Raw genomic sequence first — 25,340 nt, forward strand, 5'->3', positions numbered from 1 at the left:
AAAATACTTTTGAGAATATTAATTGTGGAAGGGAGCAGAGAAACGAATGTTCCCTTGAAGGACATGAAAGAGTGATGAATTTGTTATTCTGTGTGTTCCTTAAATGATTAAAGCTCCTGAAATTGATCTTTAGTGAAGAATTTGGTGGGGTTGTGGGACATATTTGAATGTCGACAGCAGTGATCTAAATACCTGATTCTCAAATTTGGCTGCTTTATTAGAACTGTCTAATAGAATTGTCTACTGTTTACTAGTATTGATTCCTCAGCTATATCTAGAGAGATGCAGATTTAATTAGAATGGGTATGAGCAAAGGGCTTTTTCAAAAGTCCTGAAGTGGATGTAATATATAGCACACTTTAAAAATCTTTTATTGAAAGAGGTGGGGAGGCGGAGTGGAAAGACAGAGAGAGGTGTGTGGAGGAGACAGAGAGAAACAGAGAGGCAGAGAGAAACGAGAGAGAGACAGAGAGAAATATCTAGGAGAGGAAACTTAGTAATCAGAAGTGGAGGAGTGGTGAGGTTATAGACCAAGGGTGAATAAGAAAGGGGTTCAAGCAATTAAAGAGAAGATGAGTAATTATTGAGACGTTTGAGTGGAGAAAAGTGAGGAGGCACAATTTAGAATACAGCCAGCAAATGCTATCAATCACTTGCATACAAGAGAATACATCAGTAGGCAGAGAGTACTAAAAAAAGACTTCATTGGGACTTATTATGTCTCAATTACAGAAGGTGATGTTAAGTAGTGGAGAAAGAAAGAACAAAGTAATTTTCCATCATTAGTTAGAGATTTAAACTCTATTAAGAATAGCACACAAGAAGAAAAAGATAACATCCCCCAAAATGTCAAATCATTTTTGTGGGAAAGAGTTAAATGGCAGATATGGGAATACTGCAGGGCAACGGAGGGTCTGCTATGAAATCCTCTCCATCCTAACCTTTCCATGGTCTTTGGTATTTGAATCTCAGCATCATTGTCTCTTCTACCCTGTGACACTGACTATTCCTGATCATCACTTCTTCCACTGTCTGACCTCACTTCATTCCACTTGTATTTCCCTAAAAGCTGAAGACCCTCATGAGAAACATTGGGACTAATGTCTCAAGTACCACCAGCATCACACTAATGGGCTTTCCAGAGTTGGAAAGCTTGGAGCACTGGCTGGCTGCCCTCCTCCTGCTGCTTTATGCTGTCTCTATTCTAGGCAATACCCTCATTCTTGTCATCATAAAGGAGGAGCAGAGCTTGCACCAACCAATGTACTACTTCTTGTCATTTTTGTCTATCAACGACTTGGGGGTGTCCTTTTCTACACTGCCCACTGTACTGGCTTCTATGTGTTTTCATGCTCAAAAGACTGTTTTTGATGCCTGCTTGGCCCAGATGTTCTTCATCCACTTTTCCTCCTGGACAGAGTCTGGGATCTTGCTGGCCATGAGTTTTGACCGCTATGTGGCTATCTGTAACCCATTGCGCTATTCCTCAGTGCTCACAAATGCCCGTGTGGCCCACATGGGTGTATCCATCATTATCCGCAGCTTCTGTCTGGTCTTCCCACTTCCTTTGCTCCTGAAGAGATTGCCCTTATGTAAGGCCAATGTGCTGACTCATTCCTACTGTCTGCACCCAGACTTGATCCGCCTGCCCTGTGGAGATACCACCATCAACAGCATGTATGGTCTTTTCATTGTCATCGCTACCTTTGGGGTAGATTCTGTGCTCATTTTCCTCTCTTATGTCCTCATTCTCCACTCTGTGCTGGCCATAGCCTCCCAAGAGGAAAGGCTTAAGACACTCAACACATGTGTGTCACATATCTGTGCTGTTCTCATCTTCTATGTGCCCCTGGTGAGTGGGTCAGTGGTCCATCGATTTGGGAAACATGCTCCTGAGTATGTGCACAAGTTTATATCCCTGGTCTACCTCTTTGTGCCTCCAATGCTCAACCCAATTATCTATTCCATCAAGACTAAGGAGATTCGTAGGAGGTTACAGAAGATAATTGTGGGCCCTAAGCTCTGATCAAGGTCTAACATTCTGAAAAGCTTCATACCCTAGACGTTTTTTAAATTTTTAGAGTTTGGTTGAATCAGTTAGACCTTCAGAGGCTTAACTTTCTATACAAAGATCTGTGTTTGGGTGTCTAGCACATGATAGAGCCTGCCTATAACTTGTAATTTAAAACATCAGGTTTCCTTTCATTGTAATTAATCATGTCACAGGTTGCCACAAATAACTTTTCTTAGACCTGACAAGGAAGAGTATTTTGAATTAGATCCTTTTTTTTTTTTCCCAAAAATACTCCTGATATCTGTACTTTCAAGTAAATCTCAGAAATGATTATGGGTGTGTCTGAATGTGTTTCTGCTTTTGAATTAGAAACCATATTGTTGAGTTCAGTATATGCAATGCAATTTCAATTACACAGTTGAAAGTCCACATCACAGGCACAAGGATGGAAGAGAAAGTGTAATACTGCATGGAATTTCTAACATTCACTTCAACGTGTTAGGTCACTTGAGATCATTCATATCACTCAAGAATTGTTAAAGTACATATAGTTTGCATATATTTAAATATTTAAAATTAAGGATTTACAACAAGTTTATGCTTTTGAAATAATTAAGAGTACACTCATATTCTATCAAATATAACATAATTTCTTGACACCTATATAATATATGTTTTAGAAGTTTAAAAGAAGGAGAAATATTGTGCGAAAAGTCCTAGGTAGTTCCCCTCAGGCAGGGAACATTAATTTCCTCTGGGGAGTGAGCAAGCACACAAAACAGAACACTCATGGATGTGGGGTTAAGTCCACCTCAGTGGCAGCAGCAGCTTGATCCTATCATCCAATGGAATCTGGACTTGTGTCCTACAGTGAGCAGCCCAGCCGAGAGGCTTTAGCATATGGCAGAGCAGAGTCCAGTAGCTGAAAAATGGCAGGAAATCCACAGAGAATACCAGCTATGAAGAGAGAGTGATCCCCTGAAATCCACTTAAGCCAATGTAACTCACTCTACTGAGGGAGGAAGACACTTGGTAGAGGTAAGCACGGTGGACCTTTCACTGGGCAGTGGACAGAGCAGGGTATCCACCATCCTTGAGGCATAGTTGGGGAAAGGAGACACATTGAGGAAAAGTTAATGTTTTGAAACAACATCCCTTTACATTTTCTTCCTCATAAGATCATAAAGTATTGTTTTCTTAAATAAAACGATTTTTACCAAGTAGCAAGATCAAGGCCTAAACATAAGAGAAGGTACACTTGAGTTGCCTCCAGATACCACTTGAATGCCAGATTAAACAACCAAGGAAAAAACCCCAAAGAAACAAAGAAGAAAACCCTCAAAAATCTACTGACATCTTCAATGTAATCAGGTAACAGGGGAATTCTACAAATCCTTTTCTCCTCTGGAGAGGACTTTTTCTTAAGCAAAAGTCTGGGTGGATGACTTTGAGATTGATTGCTGAAGCTAGGAACAACTTGTGCAGGCTGCAAGGGCTTACAGAATGAGAGGATTAAGTGGTATTGTCACAGTCCTGAGCACTTGCAAATTGCAGAAATGTTGAGCAATTGAGCTCTTCAAAGGAACGTAGCATCAGCCTAAAGGAAACCACAGTAAGCCAATAAGGATCACTTGTGCCAGAGAGAAAGAAGGTTCAGATAGTAGGAGAAAGGGTCAGAAGGAGTAGATACAAGAAAGTGTAGCCAGAGTTAAATATAACTTTTCTAGTTGAGGATATCACTTGGTAGCAAAGTCTGTAGATTTCATGGCTGGAACAGACAGAGGGGATCAAAACATCCTCCAGAACAGATTCGGCAGGATAGATAGCTCCAGAGTGACAGGCTGCTTTGAGCTGTTTGCATTATGGAGCAAAAGCAAAAATAAAGCCACTGAAGAAGGAACTCTTCTACCATCCCTTCTATTCTCGAGAAGCCTCCTCATCACCCTGGAAAAACCACACTTATCCTTAATGTGGAGACAAGAAAGGGAAATAAGGTAATTCTTTGCACAGTTATGAGCAGAAATGGAAGAAAAAGCATGAAGGACAAAGATAAACACTGGTTCTCAGAGGCACACTGAGAATAGGATTCTTCTTTTCGTATTTTAAAATGTCTTTTCACGTTGTAACATTTCATTATGTGCATTCAAAGTTAGAAAACACACTACTGAGTCAGTTTTTGCAACTCAATCTCAACTAAAAAATTGAACATTCACATCATAGGCACAAAGATGGTCTAGAAAGTGAACTAGATATTTCTAGCATTCATTGCAACATGTACATATTCTGACTTACTGCTGCAGAATAAATATGGACAATTCCCTACTAACAGAACTTTTTTTCCATTACTTTTATTGGTACATTTTAGGTCTACAGTATGCTGACATTCATTATTGGGAATTTGTACCTTTACATAATATATCTCAGTTCTTATTTTTTCCCTATTCCCCTGCCCTTCGTTCAACTCCACCACCCTTCGCTATTTACAAAGACTTGGTTTCCATTTTTTTCCTTTTCTCATATATCTTCCTTTCCCCTACCCCTTCCACTTTTCCTTCTCCTTTGGACTTTTTCTTCCTATTTCACATTATCTAATATACATTTTAATCCTTATTTACTATTAAGTGAAATAAATAGGACATACATATGTAATACAACTTTCACAAGGCATTTTTTTAGGGACCGGGATTTAGCTCAGTGGTTCCACCACTTGCCTCAAAAGCTCAAGGTTCTGAGTTGGATCCCCGGTAACAACAAAAAAAAGGCATTTTCTTTGAATTGTATCTTTTGAATTACATATAATTTTCATTATATATATATATAATTATATCTTTTCAAATTATAAATTGTTCATATATAAGTATTTCACTTGTGCATTTTCTTCTAAGTAAATTAAAAATTTATTCAGAATATTTTTGTATGCACTGAGGTTTGAAAGGTTTCATTAAGAAATTATTTTGAAAATAAATTTATACCTATTTAAAAGTAAAACTAAATTATGGTCTCCAGGTGCATCCATTTTCCTACAAATGACTCAAGATTACTTTTCTTTATGGCAGAGTAGTACTCCGTTGTGTGTAAATATCATATTTTCTTTATCTATTCTTCTGGTGAACATATAGACTGCTTCCAAGATTTAGCTATACACGTGAGTATGCATGGATGTACCTTGAGACATAATGTTAAGTGAAATAAATCAGACTTACAAGTTTAAATATTGCATGGTTTCTCTGATTTGAGAAATCCAATTTGTAAATAAAAAGCAAAATAAAAGATAATAGGAAGTAGGAAGATAGATCTTTCTCAAACAGGAAGAGGATCAAAAGATGGAGGTTGTGAGAGGAGAGGGAAAGCTGATGAAAAGGAACTGAGATGTGTTATGTACATGTACCAACTCCACAGAATGAATGTAAACAGTATGTATTGCAAACACATACTTACATAAAGTAAAGCTAAATTGTCCAGTTTATATTTGATTTGTACCCAATACAATTTTCCCTTTTATAATCATAAACTTATTTATACATTATTTGTAAAAATGTTCTTACACATGTTTGGACTCTAAATGCTGAATGGTATTTCCTCTTGAATGTAATAAAAATCTCCATTCTTTGGTGAATAATTGATGTGTGAAATATTTTGAGTCTAGTGCCTACATTCCAGCTATATAAAGTTTTGAATATGGCTGTTTAGCAGGAATTCTAAGTTTATTTCACTAACCTTTTCTACATTTTTAAAAATACGTTTTTGAAACTGGTGATCCTTATATTTTCTTGTTAAATTCACAAGACAGATTTTCTTTTAATATTATTGTATCAAATACTGGAAAAGACACTTGGGCTACTGTCAACTTCTAACCTGTTCAACAGTTATGGAAGAATTTCTATCAGTTTTATTTATCGGGCTTGGCTGTAGAGGAAGATAAAGGAGTGACTCTCAGTTGTATTTATTTATATTCTGTAAAAATATGCATTGCCACAAGGGAAGTTTATTTATCCCAGCTTCTTTTTCCTTTGTGAGTCTCGGGCTTTATTCTGCCCATGCACTGTTCACGTGGACATTCACTACATAGCTGCCAGTAATGCCCATCCATCACTGCAGCTATTGTAAGAACCGCCTGATCTCCGTCTCTCATACGTGGAAGTTAAGAATAAATTGATCTGAATGCAGGACAGTGGTTATGGGACACTGGGAAGGGAGAGGGTGGATAGAAAGAGACTGGATTTGATTAATGCACACTGAATATATGTGTTGAAATATCATCGTGAAATCATGTACAATTAATGTATGTTCATCACAAACAAAAAAAGAAAAGAAAAAGAAAAAAGGAGTATGTAAGTAACAAACAAACCCAGGGAGATGGTGACAGACTACATCTTTCCCTCATCTCTTCAGAGAGATTTTTCTCACAATTCCTAATGCCTAAATGCCATCACTGTGAGTCGTAACACCATGTTTGGTACACTGTAGGTTTCAATAAATATTGCTGAATAAATAAATGAATGTGCTGCTATGATTTTTTTCATAAACAAACAAAGAGGGAAGAAACAGGAGGGAAGAATTGTATTTTATCACTAGAATTAAAGCTCTGCTCTCACCCTGCAACCTCAATCTTCATATTGTTTTAAAAGTGGGTGTGAATAAAGCACAATGACCCATGCCTCTGCTGGACCGAATGGAATGCAAGATGGCTGAGAAACACCTTAGGCGGAATTTCCTGAGCACCATGCTACAGTCACATAAGGTTGTCTGATATCCTGTTCTGCATTTTGTACTGTGTTCATCGAGATGCTTGTTATCTAAAGCTGCCACACACCAGGGCTTTGGGAGAGTGATATGCGTCTGTCTGTAGAAGATTTATAGGAAGTGTTAGTTGGGCATTATACTTGAGAGGTGAGGAAGGTTGAAAACTGATGCAAATTTCAGTGACATACCAAAGAGTTAGGTATTCTCAGTGTATGTCTGAATTATACTTGTGCAGGTCAAACCCATTAATTAAATAATCCCTTAATGGAGAATTTATTTTCTGATGTATATTTGATAAACCAATCCTCCATAGATAAGAGAAGGCACAAAAGCCTTTGTTATTACAAATATGAACAGAACCTACACCTATCCATCCGGAGTGTGCACAATGGAGGAATTGAATCTTGTTTTTTGACTTTCACATCAGGTTGCTGCTTGCTTATTAATGGACCTCCTCTTCCCCTGCAGAAGAAGATAATTCCTTGGCAGTGACTCTCAATTCTTCATTTTAGATTAGGAAGATGATAGTTCACAAATTCACTGCTATTTATTTATTTTTGTTTTTTTGAGACAGGGTCTTGCTGTGTGTCTCAGGCTGGCCTTGAACTCACTATGTAGCCCAGGCTGGACTTGAACTCTTTTGTGATCCTCCTGCCTACACCTCCCAAATGTTGGATTTACAGGCGTGAGCCACCATGCCCAGTTTAGCTGCTGTTTTCAAACTACATTTGCTGCTGTTATTTATAGGAAAACATGAAAGTATTTAGGAGCAGGCACTTTCTTCAGCTGCCTGGAGAGCATCAGATGACTTATGTACAAGCAGCAGCAAATAGACCCTTGATTATCTGAGAGCAGAATAGAAAAATTAAGGGTCATGAGTCGACAGGGCATCAACACAATAAGAAAAGGTGTCCAGATGTAACAGAGTACTGGACAGTTTCCTCATGAGAAAATGACCTTGCTACAAATGAGCTGACACAATAGGTAACTTTCTGCTTCCTTCCTGTTTTTATTAATTACTTTTAAAACCTTGGCTGGTCGAAGAGCCCTTTTCATCTGACTGTACTGTAACTGCAGCAGCAAAACCATCTTGTCCCAGCAGAGCTGATCAGATCTGGAAACCACTTCGCTGAAGCGGGCTGGGATCTTTGTAGCGATTTGGAAAATGAGGATAATATTTATGCCTCCATTACCCACCCAGACACACCCAGAAGTGTTTTATTAATCCCCTGCACAGTTCTCAAGTCAATCAAGTTAACGCACAGTTGAATGCTCACACTACCTCTCTCTTTTAAAGGAAAGAATATTTAAGCAGAATCAGACTGAGAGGTCCAGGAAGAGTAGTGCTTCAGTACTTAAAAAATAAATGCTCTATTTTACTTGCATGATTTTTGCAACTGCTAATCTAGAACAAAATTGCTGACATGTCATAATATGTCATTATGTGGAAAAAAGATATAACTCTAAGAAAGGGCGAGAAAGAGAAGTAATGCCCTGATCATAACAGCCATGGTAATTTTAAGCATCCGCTTATACAGAGAAGTGCATGACTGGATGCTACACAAATGCAGAATATAGCGTAACATTTCATCTCATCTTACTATTATCTACATAGGCCTGACCAATTCACTAAATTATTTGTACCTCATATGATCATTATAAATAGTAGGTGAACTAAGGCACATAAATAACAGAATAGAAAGTGGCACATTTCAGGACTCAATAAAATTAATTCTTACATTAGCCAAATTTATTATCATAGAAAATAAGACATAACTCACACTAATTTTCCCCTGTAAAATCTTTGCCTAATGACTCAGTTGTCTCATATATATATTTTTTTCTTTTTCTATGAATGCCAATGGTTTTTATTGAATGTACTTTTGATTTGGACGTTTCTTGTGTTATAGTTTTATATCTTCATCCTTTGCCCTTGAAAGTTTTCCCCAACACACACAAAAAACACACATATCTTACATTTGATATTTGATGATGATGATTATACTGATAATGATGACGACAGTAAAGATGACACAATCAATGAAAGCCTATAGCCAAAATAAGTACCAGAACTCGAAGCCCAGCTGAAAGTCACATTTTGAGGCGGTGGAACACTCGGACAATGGCTCGGCGGATCTCCTTTGTCTTGGCGCTGTAAATGAGTGGATTTAGCACAGGCGGCACAAAGAGGTAGATATTGGACATGAGGACATGGATGTACCGTGGGATGTGCTTCCCAAAGCGATGCACTGTGGAGACCCCAATCATTGGTACATAAAAGGCAAGCACAGCTAGGATATGGGACACACAGGTGTTGAGAGCTTTGAGGCGTTCCTCACGGGAAGCAATGGCCAATACAGAATGCAGAATAAGCATGTAGGAGAGGAAGATAAAGAACAGGTCCATGCCAAAAGTGGATACAAGAACAAAGAGTCCATAGATGCTGTTGATGGTGATATCAGTGCAGGCAAGCTTCATCATATCTGGGTGCAGACAGTAGGAGTGGGAAAGAACATTGGATCTGCAGATAGGAAGCCTCTTGATGAGGAAGGGAAGAGGGAAGAGGGTGATAAAGCTCCGAGCAGTGACTGCTAAGCCCATCCCAGCAATGACTTTATTGGTGAGCACAGTAGCATAGCGCAATGGATCACAAATGGCCACATAGCGGTCGAAGCTCATGGCCAGCAGAATACCTGACTCCGTCATGGAGAAAGAGTGAATGAGAAACATCTGGATTAGGCAGGCATCAAAAGCAATGTTGTGGGCATCAAGGCAGAAGGTTCTGAATACAGTGGGCAGTGTGGCCATGGCCATGGCCATGTCACTGAAGGATAACATGGACAGAAAGTAGTACATGGGTGCATGGAGGCCAGGTTCTGTTCCCACAGCCAGCAGCACCACTGTGTTTCCCCCAAGGGCCACTACATACATCACACAGAGGGGCCCGGCCAGCCAGGGATGCAAGCTTTCCAGACCAGGGGTTCCAGTCAGGAGGAAGGAAACGGGGTGAGTGACATTGAACAACCCCATGTCAGCAAGAATCCAGGGCACTTCTCAGGGTCAGATGTTCTGATTTGGAAAACTCTGATGGATGTTTCTATTGGAAAACCAGAAACCAGGAAGGGGGGATAAAAGAGATGCAGCCTCCACAGTTGGAATCTGATGCATTTATGAAATCAAGGGTTTTGGGATAAGGCAGGCAAAATTCCTTTCTTCATATTTTATGATTATCAGACCACAGGAAGGGCTAATATTTCTCCTATGGAAAAAGAAAGACAATGCCTAATAATTCAAAAATATCAAATAATTATGAGGAAAGTATTTCCACCACATTATTTCCATTTCTCATGTATTTTAGAATCACTATAAAGTGAAAATGTATTATTTATAGACAGGTATTGTAGAAAGAAATCAAGAGTTAGAGTCATCAATAACTCTTGGAAGTGTTTAAATAATTCCTCAAAAGTGTTGTTTAATTCAGATGTGTTGCTAATTAATGAGAGAATTTCCCATTTGAATCATAATGATGCTTAAAGACAAGGGACATTGGGGTGTGGAGGGAATTGATTACCTCTGTATATTACTTTTTGTTGGCAGAGTTGCAAAATGTGGCAATACAAATGACAAAAAATATATTTGCAAAGCCTCAAAGCTTGTTCTCATTTTGGAAAAATCATGTATGGTAAATATCTTGTAGGTAGGGACATTCAGTCTGTAGGAGAGCCTTTTCTCACACCTGTGCATAGCCACATGTGCTGTCACAATGGTCAGTATTCACAGGAACATTCATTCTCCTTCATGCCAGCCTTACACTGGATTTCACTTGTTCTCTAAAAACACACTCTCTCACATGCATTCTCTCTATCTCTCAGCATTTCTTATTGTGCCCGTGACTCACACACATTTTCTCAACCTTCATTTTTTATGTACACGTGACTTTTCATACTTGTACTGTCACTCTACAGTGACATATATACCTAACTCATGTCGATACTCTCAGTGTACACATGATGTGTACACTCATAAACACTTCTCTCTGCCGCTTGACCATGACATTAACGGACTTACTTTAGTAGGAACTTTTTTTAACCCTCATGTATTGTACTTAATTGCAGTTTTTCTCATCATGGCACTCATGTGTTACCGAATTTTTACAGCCATTTTACTCTAAGAGCAACCACATTGTTAATTCTCCTGTCATGCAGATGGTTTTGGAAGGCTCTCATATTCCTTGCCTTGTGTTAGATACTGATAGAGAAAGCTAAAAGATTTTCCCCCTGGCAGACATATTTCAGGCATACAATGCCCCTTCCTTTGGAAAGACATGTACAAACAAGTATGTAATAAAATATATCCCACTGTCTTCCTTCTTCCTCCCCAAACTCTAAAGAAGCAATATCACACTATCTTTCACAATCCTTTCTGGTGGGAGTGGATAAGGAAGGGATTCTGGGAGTCTTAGGTATCTGAACTGACAAGAGGTGATGGAATGGTATGCAATGTGTCATTGTCACTTTAGGAGGCATTCCTAGAATTTCCTAGGCAAGACCCAACTCATGTATCCCGTGGTTCCCCACAAGGCAATGGGCACTCTTCCTTTTGTGTTTACATTGATGTCACACTTCTGGGGCTCTAGCTCTGTCAGTACCTATATCATTCCTTCAGAATTGTGATTATTTGTGTTCTAGGACTGGTCAACCTGACTCGGTTCTTGTTTCTCCCAGCTGGGTACCTCCCCATTCCTTGTAAAGAGCCGTAGAGAAGGTGATCAGCAGACATAGAAGAGAACTGGGCTAATATAAAGGAAACAGAAAAAGTAGGGAGAGAGAAGTCTTCTATCAGGACTCTGTGCAGGGAAGGGCCAAATTCATTCTGAGTCTGAGGACAAACATTTTAGAATTTTGGGGAAAAAATTATGCCTGACACTCCTAGGATCACACTCCTCCCCATAATTTTGTATCACTAACACTGTGGGTTTTTGGAATGATTGTGAAGAAAGGAATACAGAGATGGAAAACAAATACTTTTTTTGTGTGTGTGTGCCAGGGATTGAACTCAGCACCTTGCAGCTGTGAGGCAGGCATGTTGCCACTGAGGTAAATTCCCAGCCCACAAATACTTTCAGGACAGATGCAGAAACTGGCTCAGTGAGATTAGCTTGCTTTATAGCTCATTGCAGCTAGGTGATAAAACCCAAATTTGCATCAATATCTGAGACATGCTCCTCTTTTACATAGTTCTTTGAGACAACACTAAGGTATTGGAAAGAAGGCAACAAGGAAAATAGAAGTGTGCATTTCTGGATGGAGGTTTCTCAGGTTTCTCTGAACAATGGCGTTGCTCAGGGAGTGGCTCAAGGTAGATGTCTGTGACAAAAATGATGCAAAAAGTACATACACCAAGGCTGGAGTCAATTTCCTCTTCTCTGGGAATCCAAAACATTAATGTTATTGAAGCAATATAGGAGGCAGGGTGGTTTAAGGGAAAGGGTCCTCGGATGGTGCTGGAGAACTGCTGGGTTTTACCCTGGCTCGGGATCTGTGAGCCTGGAAAAATCTTTTTTTGAAGCTATGTCTTCCTTAAGACTCAATTTAAAAGATGGCTAAGGTTTTTTATGACATGGATAATCTTTCATTGTGTTTTACTTTTTAATGTTCCGTCAAGCAATATCAGAGCTTTCCAGGATGAAGAAAGGAATAAAAAAAAAAGTACAGGTTGTATGTACAGTAGAAAGGTTTGTCTAAAGATCACAGTTTTCAACTTATACCATAGATATGGTTAGCTATTCATGGTTCATATGAAGTCATGACTAGCTGATCACTCTTATTCTTTTAATGTCCAGGGGACTTTTGCATACTTTTTATTGCAGAATTTATAACACAAGAATAAAGCTAGACCATATGTACCTCTGCTGTTAGATTGAATCAGGAATGTCTATACCTTTTCTGAGTCCTAAGTCCTGCTCCCCCTCAAATTCATAGCAATATTAATGAATCATAGAAGCTTCAGCTTTTCAAGCTTGTATTCCCAAAGGAATTGATAATGGCAAATGAGTGATCTAAAGAATTACACTGTATTTCTTTTGTGCCAAAAGAAGAATTCTAAGTCCAAGGAACATTCCATCTATTCTTCTCATGCTACTTAGATGGTGCTGTCAGATACCCGCCACCTGCTCTCTCCCGCCTCTACCTGCCTTTCTTGGAACAGCCTTGGAGAAATCAGCAAGCTCATCCCATAGGCTTTTAGGACTCACCGGCAGACAACAGATGAGGGACTCCCGCAGAGCATCATGCCCTTCTGTCCATGGAAGTAAACTCATGCCTGCCATTTTTATATTTCACTCTAAGCCCCAGAGACAGAGATAATACTCATGCTGATTTTGTGTTTGAAAATTCTTCAGGGAAGTTTCAGTCTCCTGAGATCTTTAATAATTGCTGCCAACAAATCATATGCTCTTTTAGCCTAAAATGAACCAGCAGCTTGGAGACCAACTTTCTACCAAACTTTATCATATTAAATTATCTGGAGATAGATAAGCAGACATTATGAGAGAGGAGCTTATTAGCTCCTAAAAGAGCACAGGTTTATGCAACATGTAAAATATAAAGTCAACAAATGAGATGCAAACAGAGACCCATGAATTTTATTCTCATTTTTTTTTTGGTACTGGGGATTGAACTTGGAACCTTGCACTTGCGAGGTAGGTGGCAGAACCACTGAGCTAAATCCCCAGCCCCTCTCATCTTTTTAAGTATATTGAGTGAGTCTAGGTCTTTTTAATCCTAGATTAAAACTCAATCCTGAATGTTTTCTGTTCACATTAAGATAATAAAATAAACTCTGGTGAGGGATTAGAATGCCAACTTCACACAATTGTTTGATTGCTCCTCATCAAGAGTTGCAGCCACCCCTTCTCCTAGTCATCACTTGCTAGCCATGGTTCCTGGCTTCTTCAGGATGAAAGCCATGTGGAAGTGGAAGTCCATACTTCAGTGGTGCTGAAGTTAACTCTATTATGGTTAGCAGTCTATTCAATATTTACAGCTGGCTCTTACTTTTTGGTGCTTTCATAGATTATTCAAAAGAAGCTACACCTCATCTTTTTCTTGTCCTCTCCTTATTTACATTACTGAATCTGTGCTCTCTAGGGTTGTTTGATTCCATCCATAACTTAGGTTCTCTTTTAGGGCCATATACTCTTTTGGACAGGATTGAATAACATGCCATGTAGCTCCCTCTGGAACGTAACTCATTTAGGAACCAGAAAGAGTTCCTTGGTCAAAACAAACGTAATCCTCTCACACAGTAATCATTTCTCATTCAATTCTGCTATCAAAGGATAGAACATTTCATCAGTTTTTGATTTTATTCATTTAGATTTAATATGTTCTAAAAGTGCTTTATATTTAGTGATGTTTTTAATTCATATATGAGTCATGGTATAACCCATGGGGGCTCTGTTATGGTCCAATCAGAATATAAAGACCACAGAATTACTATAATTGAGAGAAATTAAAGTACATTATTGTTGACCAAGTGGGCACACAAGCTATAAAGGGAATACAAAGGTATGAGTATAGCAACTTCAGAAAGTAGCTTCTAATTCTAGGGCTGGATATGCAAAAGGAAAGACTTGGAATTATTAAATCTCACCAGCTTGGAAGAGTAGCACTGGAAAAACGTGAAATCAAACACTTGAAGAGTGCACATTGTTTAGGTGGTTCTGGGGTTTTGAGATGAGAGGAGAGGCCAGCTATCAAGACTTACTCTCCTAAGACAAGATTGTCGGGGAGATTTCTATGACTTTTTCTGAGCCTGAAGAGGGCCTTAGGAGATGGGTTCTGGAAATGTTGGAAAGCTGCAAAATGAAACCAAGTAGTAAAGTTGTTGGAATTAACCATTTCTGCTTGAAAAAAGTGTGGCTTGAGTAATATAGCAACAGAAAACAAATAGGAGGGTACAGGTCCTTTGTACATGCCACAGTTCTATAGTGGCCCCTATGGTTCTTGGGAACTGGTTAGTAAAAGAGAAATGCAGTTTGAAGTCCCTCAGTCCCAATATCAAAAAGAATGGTATAGTATATGGAACTTAGACTGAGCACAATTACATAATAACCAGTAAAATAAGTCAGAATAAATTTAATCCTGGATATTATTCAGACAAATTTCAAAAAAAACTAAACAGCTAATCAGCAGTATGTAATACAACCTAGAGATTTGAAACAGCAGGAAGTTACTAACACTATAGAAGGGAGACTCAAAAGTGGGGTTACAAGAGCTGCAGCCAAGGTGAACCCAACCAGTCATTAAGGAGTCACTGGAGTTATTAAAAAGGCAAGATCCATGAGCTAGATGTGGTGGCACATGCCTGTAATCCCAGTGCTCTGGAGGCTGAGGCAGGAGGATCGCCGTAAGTTCAAGGCCAGCCTGGGCTACATAGTGAGTTCAGGCCCAGCCTGAACTACAAAGAAGACCCTGCCTCAAAAAAACAATAAGTAAATAAACAAACAAATAAATGAATAATAAATAAGAAGGCAAGATCTACCAGAGGCTCTATTCGAGGTGAGCAGGTGGACTGAGAGGCATACGCTGCATTGGTCAATGCTTCCTGTCTGCTGAACCTTTCTGGAAGGCAGTTAATACAGCTGTAATATTTTTTCCTGTCATCATTGAACACTATTGATAGTGAGAAGAGCTTCAGGAAGGTGAAGAGTGGATTTCAAGGAAAATAGACTTTGAGCTGGTAGAATGGAATCACAATTTATTCTTCTAGTTCTTATTGTACAATTAGCATTGTAGGATAAACGATCCCCATACAAAGTGCCACCTCACTGGAAAGTATTAAAGATGAGGTTAGTCTGACATGTCAAGTTCAAAAGGGTAGAGAATATTTGTATAAACTGAACTTCTCTAAAAGTCAACAGTCACATTTCTCTGGGATCTACTTTAAGGTCTATGCAAGATCAAAGCCTACTTTTATCTCTAAAATCTTACCCACTGAAGTAGAATTAATGCCTCTTGTTCATTAGATAGATAATGCATACTGTTTATTCTTTCCAGGAAGCAGTGTTCACTCTCTGTTACTGGTAGCTGTGTACAGTTCTGCAGCCTGCAGTGGAGAGCGTGTTCAGTGAGGCAGAACCAGGTTTCTCTAGATGGGCACAAGGATGACAGGGAGTGTCTATTTGTTGCACATAAGCCATTGACCTCAGACAAAAGCAGCTACAGCTGAGAAAATCGATTCTTTTTTTTGATCATACGAGAGAATATCAGTATGGCAAATAGATAAAACTTATAAGAAATCCTAAAATAGTTTATATAAAAATGTTCACATTGGTTTTAACCAAGAAATGAGATCATTTTTAATAGTTTTAATTTTTCATTGCAACTTTAAATGGGGTTTGTACTTTCAGAAGAATGTTCTGTACATTGCTTTATATATATTTTTTCATTAAAAATTCTACACTTTATCATCAAATACTTCAAAATAGACTTGAATTTTACAGTCAACACCATATACGTACTACCTATATCACTTAACATATTGTCTCAGTTGTTTTAGTATCATTTGTTTTATCTACCAACTTATGTATCTCTCTCAAATTTATCACACATCTTACCTTTCTGAAGCATTTCAAGGTAAGTTGCAACATTAATATACCTTCCTTTAGTATGCTAGAATTTATGTCATTTGTTGGAGTGAAATATTTTGTAAGGCTCTTTGATTTGTTTCAAATTCATCCATAAATCTTACATACACATTAGGTAAAATTTGACAAGTGCATTAGTTTCTTGTGAAATACATTTGTGCCATATTTCTTGATAAAATATGGAGTCAGAGTTGATACCAGAGATCCCTGCAGTTAGGTTCCAGTATCCTACCCAGTATACAATGTAGGCCTGAGAAATAAAACTAAAAGACAGAACTAGTAGAGAAAGTGGGTGCCAGGAGGACCAATGCTGGTGCAACCGACAAAGGCCCTGGCCAGTCCCAGGCACTGACTGTTATTGGCAATCAATTGGGGTAAAGGCAAGCTACATGCAAGGGCAGGGCTACTTGCACTTTCCATGGAAATTAATGTAAACAAGGCTTGTAAAGGACAAGACAAAGCATTCTCAAATTAGGAATAGAATAGACAAAACATATGATTCTAATTAGAACATTGTCCTTCTAGTAAGAAGGTTTTAATTGTGGGAATGCAGTTTGGGTGCAAGTTACTCTGACCTCAGCACATAGGCTTCAGCCAGACTTGTTTTTTATAATCAAGACAATTGTGGGGTTAACTTCACAGCCTGCTTTGGGCATAATCAATATTATAGTCACCCACAAGTTGACCTGTTGAATCATTAAAAAAAATATTTATCTTCTTTGCAAGGGTAGGTGCTACATCTTCTTTGAGCTATATAACCATCAATGTTGAGAATAAAACCTAAACATTGCACAACAATATGTTTTTCTTTTTGGTTTTGGTTGAAATGAACCACTTGTAATTTTTATGATCTTCAATTTCAGTGATGGAGTAAAAGAAAATACTTGCATAAGAAACATGCTATGAAGATGGTGGTAGTTATACAGAAAATGTGTGATGCACTTAAATTTCAAACATTAATCCTTGAAATATTGTGAATGTAGGAATGTGAACTTATTGAACATTTTGTTGATCTGTTAATAATAATGTTTATATGTATGTAATACATACATTGATTATATGAGAATGGGGATATATTTGAAACATACTTGGTCATTTCCTCAAGTACTGTGTGAGTCTCTATTTCTAAAACTATGTCTATAATCTAAATTAGCCATTTTGACCACTATAAGAATACACAGATTATAGTGTGTGTTTGATGTGTCACGATTAGTGACTAGAGCATGAGGAAGTTGGAAAAGCATATTTGTGTTTTTGGTTTGTGTATAAACTTGATAGAGGCAATGTGCATATTAGTAAATATACAGCTGAATATTCCTAAGGTTGTATCTTGGAAGTCTCAGGATGTATATAACCATTCTTGTTTGTGTGCACTGTATGCAACATGTTTGTATTCCTGATCAAGGAAGGGTTAACAAGTTAAAGGACATAGATGGTATTAGAGATGATGAAGCTGAGAATGGAATTCTCTCGGGAGTAATTCTCCTATAGCTCACTGACAGCACCCTCTCAGTTACATCCATTCCTCCTCCTCCTCTCACCCCAGTATTGGGATTTGGGGACATTTATAAATTTATGTCATAGGCAAATGGTCTGATGCCGCTCTGCCGGCTGGACCATGCCACAGTACATCAAGCTACATGGCAAATAAGCTTCCTCCACCCGGTGAGTGCTTTCTCCTTTGTGCTGCCTACTGCATGGCCTTATTATCTAGATATAATCTCGAATTTTAACATTATTATTGAAACTCCAGACAAACTGTATCCCTCATATTTGCTCTCCAAACATGGGCCAAATCTATTTTCTTCCAAACAAGATTGTAGAGAAATGATGCAGGTTCCCATATCAAATAAAACCCTAAAATCAAGGTATCTACCTACAATTAGGCTATGAGGCTGAGGAAAGAGATCTAGATTTTGTTCTGAGAATTTTTCATACTGCTTATTTTAAAACCCCACTATTTGAATTATCTCCTATACCTGGATGTTTGCTTATCACCTGGGGAAAAACCACAGAATGAAATGAACTAGATCATTCAACAATACGATCAATGATTTTAGCTGAGTTTTCAGAATTGAGCATGTCATGGGAATATCATTAATGGGGATATTAGTGTGCGTTTCTTAATGTTGATGAATTTGTGACACCATGCGTATGTATGTGTATCTCTGTGCATGGGTGAGTGCTTATACATAGTTTAGGAAGTTATAAATATGAGTAATATCTATGAGTAGTCACAAATCTTAAATTCTTTGTTGTGATAGTGTTTTGTGGGACCAAGAGAGTACATGGGAGTTTATGTGCAGTGTGGATGTGAGATAATATCTATGAATACCTGGAAGTGTAAGCAGGTCTGGAAGTGTAAAAAAATGTGCATTGTACCTTTGAGTGATAGTGTGTATGTCCATGCCCAGGCATATCCTATATCTCCATCTTCCTAGCCTTTCTTTCTCGATCAGAAATGCTTAGAAAGCTTTGACTGACAAACACATGGGCAAAGCAAAGGAAAAAGGATTTTAAGTGGCAATGGGACAGTGTTCTCCTGGGGGAGAAGTATTCAAAAATGGTTTCCAGAAGGGAAGATCTGAAGCAGATACAACATGTTAACCTCTGCACTACCTCCCTTTTCCAGTAGGGAATGTGGACGGTGGGTTAAGTGTATCTTAGTATTTTTGGGGGCTGCTAAGAGTTTTATAATTTCTTCAGAACTCAGAGGTAGTCTTAGAGTAAAATGACTTTAAAAAGCAAATATTCATAGGCTGTATATAAAAAGACTTCTAAAGACATTGGCTTTAAACCTGTGGTGGGAGGGAAACAGTCTATAATTGATAAGAGACAAAACATCCTATTGATTACATTGTTCATTTGGAGGAGAAAGGAAACAAAAAAAAGAAATTTCTTCTCATGGCCCATTTACTTTCAGGATTATGACTGATATCTTGGCATCATACAACCTCTTGTCACCACCAACTTGCATTGTGTTTATCAAGACTGATAGGCAAATGATGAAAACTCTAGAAAAGCCACCATCATGCCAAAATTGCAGAATGGAGCTTTAATTTTCAGCTCCTTGTTACCATGGAAACAATTACAGAGACATTATGGATAGACTAAAAGGAAGTCTTTTATGGTATAATTTCTCAATTTTTGCCATTCTATTATTTATTTTGCATTGTGTCAAGCTGCTCCTGCTTAAAGGAAAAAGAAAATAGCATCTAGTAAAGAATGATGAGATAGAGAGCAGTGCAGGAAGGAAATTAAGGAGATATAGTACCTTTCAAGGAAGAAGACATTTTAAAAAGTTGTTTTAATAGAGGTTAGTGTTAACTCTGACCAGACCAAATAGATTAGGAAGATGTTTCCTTACAGTTAAAGGCAAAAAGTCACTTGTCCTCATAGAAAAATATGTTTGGAGAGAAGGGGGGGGAGAGAGAGAGAGAGAGAGGGAGGGCAAAAATAATGAAATAAACAATGATAAAATTTAAGCCCAATAGGAGAAGATTCTTGAGATTGAGGATTTCAAAAAGATGGTGCAGAAGCAGACAAATAAACCGTTACACTACAACCTCCTTCTCCTTGGTATATTGCACACAATGTTTCAAGAAATTTGACTAAGAATTGGGAGAATCTTGTAGAATGGTAGCTGGAGTGGGAAGGTTGCAGTCGTCTTATGCATGCCGATTGACTGAAGAAAAAGAGCCAGAAAGAGAAGGCTGCAGGTACTGTACAGTGTACTAATGGAAGAGGGCTGTGTTGCAGGGGACAAGATATGGAACTTGAAGGTAGGAACCTTTCCTTAGAGACTGAGGGACATCTCTTTCTCAGACAACTGAGAATAAGAATGGACAAGGGTGTGAACAAGTTTAATATTGTAGTAAGAGATAATTTGCTTGCTCTCTCCATTTTATTCCAATAAAACACTTGCTTCTTAAGTTTTGTCCACCTGCACATCTGGTTAGGCTATAGAATTCATAAAAGTTGAAGTTTATTAAGTGAAAAAAGAGAGATGAAAAGAGGAGAGGAATATATCATTCTTAGTGGTGAAGTGGGGCCATCAAAAAAGTAAAGAAGGAAGAGTTAATAGACAAAAAGAACAGAAGGAAATAGAGAAATTATGAAGACTCTAGAACTAGTGCACAGACTTGAGAAGGTAAAGGTAGGATGGAGAAGACTATGATAAAAATGTGGATAACTGAGCCAGGCTTGGTGGCACATGTCTGTAATCCCAGAATTCTAGTAGGCTGACAGAGGAGGATTGCAAGTTCAAGCCCAGCCTGGATTACTTAGCAATTTAGTGAGATCTTAACTCAAAAAAAAAAAAAAAATTGAAAGTGGCCCAAAAAGGGCTTAGGTTCAATTTCCAGTACTACAATAAACCACCACCAACAAAAATCAACGAAATTAAAAATGTTAACAGCACAAATTTAAGATTTCAGATGTAGACCAGGTTTGGCTAATGGTAAGTTTAGGGGTGATTGTGGAATTGGGAAGCTCAAGTAATTTCTGAGTCAAGGTTATTGATATGATTAATTTTATGACTGTAGAAAGTCTATCTGGGCCATCTAATGAAGATTTCCCAAAGACATACATGATGTTTCTTCTTCCTGGTTCATACTAATTTACATGTTCCTCTAAACTACCACAGCACATGCTCTAGGGTTGATTGGGAAGTGATGGGATAGAGCACTTTAAGGTGAGTATTAGAAGCCTTCATTCACATTGTTTCCCACCTTGTCGTCTTGACATGTTTTAGGCACTCATTGGATCACCAAACTTTCATGCAATGTCTATTATGGCTTAGAAGATATTCTGGGTCCTGGTGGTAGAGAAGTGAAAGGAACCCAGATCCTTCCTCAAATAACTCCAAGTCTAATGTGACATGCAGGAACACGGACACACACTTTCAATCCCCGATCTTTTGTGTTGGAGAGAGGCTATCTGAAAGAAAAAAGTGAAGAACTCCTCATTCTCCATCTGTGTTCTCCCACCTGCCTATCATGCAGGGCCTCAATGGCACTCCTTTCCAGCCAGCCACACTCCAGCTGACAGGCATTCCTGGGATGCACACAGGCCATGCCTGGGTTGCCCTGGTTTTCTGCATCCTTTACCTGATCTCCATTTTAGGCAACGTCAGTATCCTTGCTCTGGTGATTCAAGAGCCTGCTCTGCACCAACCCATGTACTACTTCCTCTCCATGCTTTCACTCAATGATCTGGGAGTGTCCTTTTCGACTCTTCCCACTGTACTTGCTACCTTCTGCTTCAACTACCGCCATGTTGGATTCGATGCTTGCCTGGTCCAGATGTTCTTCATTCATACCTTCTCTTTCATGGAATCAGGCATACTGCTGGCTATGAGCTTTGATCGTTTTGTGGCTATCTGTGACCCATTACACTATGCCACTGTGCTCACCAACAGCCGCATATTGACCATGGGACTAGGTATCCTCACCAAGAGTTTTACTACTCTCTTCCCTTTCCCTTTTCTTGTGAAAAGACTGCCTTTCTGCAAAGGTACTGTTTTACATCACTCCTATTGTCTGCATCCAGATCTCATGAAAGTGGCATGTGGAGACATCCGTGTTAACAACATCTATGGACTCTTCGTGGTCATTTTCACCTATGGGGTGGACTCAATTTTCATCCTTCTTTCTTATGCATTGATTTTGAGAGCTGTGCTGGGCATCGCATCCCAGGAGCAACAACTCAAGGCTCTCAACACCTGCATGTCACACATCTGTGCAGTCCTGGCCTTTTATGTACCTATAATTGCTGTTTCCATGATCCATCGATTTTGGAAAAGTGCCCCATCTGTTGTACATGTCATGATGTCCAATGTCTACCTGTTTGTACCCCCCATGCTCAACCCTATCATCTACAGTGTGAAGACCAGGGAGATCCGCAGGGGTATCCTCAAGCTCTTCCATAAATCTTTGACCTGAAGGAAGCTGTAGACCCTGAGAGAGATCTTTTGGAGGAGGAATGCTAATCTGTCTGCCAAATTTAGGAATGCTAAATCAAGGACAAGGAAGACCCAATGTCTTTATAATTATGAATGTGTGGCCAATAAGAGAATGTCTAATTCAATAAAATGATGTACATAGATAATTGAATACTCACTGTACAAAAATTCTTGTGTGATGTTCTAGGAATATTATAGTATAACATATTGATAAACAAGTATATATGTCAAGGAAAAATTTTAAAAAGGAGCCAAAATGCTTTGAAAATGTTTGGCATATGTGAAAATAATGAAAGTCCTATGGAGCACATAAGATTGAACCCAAATAATTCTACTGCCACCAAGAATGAGAGAGATAATAAACATGAAATTCAGACAAAATGCTTGTAGAAACTTAGTGATTTTTTTTTTTGTGAGACAGAGGATCTATTTGACTTGTAGAAATAAGGACAAGTTACATTGGGTAGTTATGCAGTAGCTTGTAAAGGATGAGAAAGATTAGAGTACTTGATTCAGGATGGGAAGGGAAAGGAAAAATAATTCTCTTTGCACATTTAACTACCGGAAATGAAGTGTTTAAGCAAAAGAGTTTAAACTTCAAAGTATGTTCAAATGAACAAAAGCATTGGCACCTCTGGAACTTTGTTAGAGAAATAGAATCTTCAGCCCCACATTTGACTTCTTCATGAGAATGGCATTTAGTAAAATTTTTAGAGGACCTAAGCTTGGGGTGCATAGTGCTTCATTTTGTAACCACTCCAGGTATTAAGATTGTTCACATGTGCTTTTCAACAAGAGGAAAGGTATATGAGCAAGAAGAGTTTGGAAAGGGGGTTCTCATTCTGTGATTCACAGACCAACATCATCATAATTCCCTGGAAATGTATCAGGCAGATTCTGAGAACTGTTCTCCTGAACCAGAAATTCTGGGGAGGGGACCCAGGAGTTTCTGTTTTAATAAGTTCTCCAACTTACTTTGATACTTTTGACCTACAGTGTTGGCCTAGAATACTTAGAAAAGTTGCAGTTAGCTTTGCTTAGAAAAAGAGATTTCCCATTGAGAAACATGGGCATGCGAGCTTCAGAGATTTCCTACATTTGTTTGTGAGTGCCTTCAAGTTGGGAGAAACTGAATGTATCATAACTAAACATGTAGTACTGGCTGTGAAGAGAAATGCAGACTTTAGTACCTCCACGAGGTGACTCAGATGGAACACAGTCATAACTTTAGAGGAGAATGTGATGAAAATTCTCCAGTCACTCTGGTCACTGTGCCATGGTGTTAACACTCTTCTTTTCCTCTGCCATTCCAACCTACCCGACATCAAACACTCAGAAAACTCCAATTTTAGCACTGCCACCTAGCCAAATAGAACATTAAAAAAAAAAACAACAGTTAGTTTTTACCATGAGATGAGGCACCAGTTAAGAGAAATTTGTGAATTAGGACTTCAGTGTTTGTAAGTCCCCTAATCAGAACCCTTCCTGAAAACTCTACTCCTTTCAGAAATGTTCCACTTACACTCTGCAGGGCATATTTATTTCTCAATTTAAACTCTTTAGTGGGAAGAGCCTCAAAATTTTCCCCAAGATGACTTATGGTTAACAATTAAAATAAGTTTTTTTGGGTTGAGATTTGCACAGATATTCTGTTTAACATTATTAACACCAGAATGATATTTAGAATTTCTCTTGATTTATCCACTCATTTAATGGATATAGAAATTGAATCTTGCTAAATGAATTTTCCAAGGTAAAAAATGAGACAATGTCAGTTAAAGCTGAAACTCTATAGTTAGCTTAGATTTTGGAACGTCAAGCACATATGAATTAATGAATAATCAAATAATACACTAACTAAATAAAGGAATGGGACCCACTCTTGTGCTTGGTTCTATTTATATTGCTTCTAATGACATAGTTGGAGTCACTTCATTCCATGACTTCAGCATGTTCTTGCCAGAGACTTAGGCCCAGTCTAAGACATCATTTAATTTCCTTTTCTCAGGATTTTGTGACCTTATTCCCAAGGTCATGGTTTGGATTCTTCTGAATTCTATGTAGTTATTTCTTTTTTTTCTTCTATGTAGTTATTTCTGACTCAGCCAATCCTATGGCACTATTTGAAGGCAGAGGCAGTTCTTGTCCAACTTCCCATCTACTACTTTAGAGCTTGACATGAGAAAGGGGAAATGTTCCCTGTACACATATTCTGTTTGCTTTTCTGCAGCCATCCCAGCACTTGATAGAAAGAGAAGAGAGCTTTTCTGCTAGTCTTTCCCTCATGACACTCTCATTCCATGCAAACTTAAAATGAGGAAGAGGTAAAACTAAACATTTAATTGGAGCAAGTGGAATTGGGAAAGAGAACATATAAGAGGATCTAGAATTGGGATCTGTAGTAGAATTTATGATGCAGATAGTTACATGTTCCATATTAAATTAAAAACAAGCAAGACTGTTAGTGCCTTTTCATCAGGATCTCCATCTCCTGTGGGTGGCAATTTACTCTTTACAATTAGTTTCAAAGTTGAAGGAATGTTAATCTTCTGAAATCATTAAGATAGTAGATGGCAAAGCCAGGATTGTTTTTTTGAACCAAACCGAACCAGAATTTATTGAAAGTGGGGATACTATTATTCAGGAAAACAGTATGCACAAAAGTCTTAGGAAGTGGGAGACTGAAACAACTTCAAAACAATTCAGTCTGTGCAGGACTGAATTAATACAAAATATAAGAAAGAGCCACACAGAAGAAGGCTGTGTGCCCACAGCCCTGGGAATGAGAACACTTGTTCTCAAATTCTTGGAACACAGGACATGGTTCTTTGGGGCAGAGGCTGTTGAAGTACAAAGGTCTCACTGCTGATTTCACATTAGTAGTCCATGCCTGGGGAATAGATTAAACATATGGAATGAGGTCACCAGACAAGTTACACGTGTCTTCCCGATGATCCCATCCCCATAAGATG

The 25,340-nt window shown here is 38.5% G+C and overlaps 3 protein-coding genes across 3 annotated transcripts; 2 read left to right on the top strand and 1 right to left on the bottom strand.

The window, feature by feature from the left end:
- Window positions 1-1,081: 1,081 nt before the first annotated feature.
- LOC101719913 (olfactory receptor 51I2) lies at window positions 1,082-2,026 on the top strand. The gene has a single exon (XM_004863359.1). The coding sequence runs from the start codon at window positions 1,082-1,084 to the stop codon at window positions 2,024-2,026; it is 945 nt and encodes a 314-aa protein (XP_004863416.1).
- Window positions 2,027-8,848: 6,822 nt separating this feature from the next.
- Window positions 8,849-9,787, bottom strand: LOC101719567 (olfactory receptor 51I2). The gene has a single exon (XM_004863358.2). It carries the CDS (start codon window positions 9,785-9,787, stop codon window positions 8,849-8,851), a length of 939 nt encoding a protein of 312 aa, XP_004863415.2.
- Window positions 9,788-21,054: 11,267 nt separating this feature from the next.
- On the top strand, window positions 21,055-22,348 carry LOC101714127 (olfactory receptor 51I1). The gene has a single exon (XM_004863478.2). It carries the CDS (start codon window positions 21,404-21,406, stop codon window positions 22,346-22,348), a length of 945 nt encoding a protein of 314 aa, XP_004863535.1. The 5' UTR covers window positions 21,055-21,403.
- The last annotated feature ends 2,992 nt before the right edge of the window (window positions 22,349-25,340 follow it).

Source organism: Heterocephalus glaber, unplaced genomic scaffold (genome assembly GCF_053883595.1).
Source record: "Heterocephalus glaber isolate CG9 unplaced genomic scaffold, H.glaber_assembly_v1.0 deba00001428, whole genome shotgun sequence".
Classification (NCBI taxonomy): domain Eukaryota; kingdom Metazoa; phylum Chordata; class Mammalia; order Rodentia; family Bathyergidae; genus Heterocephalus; species Heterocephalus glaber.

What these genes read in the sequence shown, in the direction of transcription:
- LOC101719913 (XM_004863359.1), top strand. Translation starts at nt 1,082, where the DNA reads ATGAGAAACATTGGGACTAATGTCTCAAGTACCACCAGCATCACACTA.
- LOC101719567 (XM_004863358.2), bottom strand. Translation starts at nt 9,787, where the DNA reads ATGGGGTTGTTCAATGTCACTCACCCCGTTTCCTTCCTCCTGACTGGA.
- LOC101714127 (XM_004863478.2), top strand. Translation starts at nt 21,404, where the DNA reads ATGCAGGGCCTCAATGGCACTCCTTTCCAGCCAGCCACACTCCAGCTG.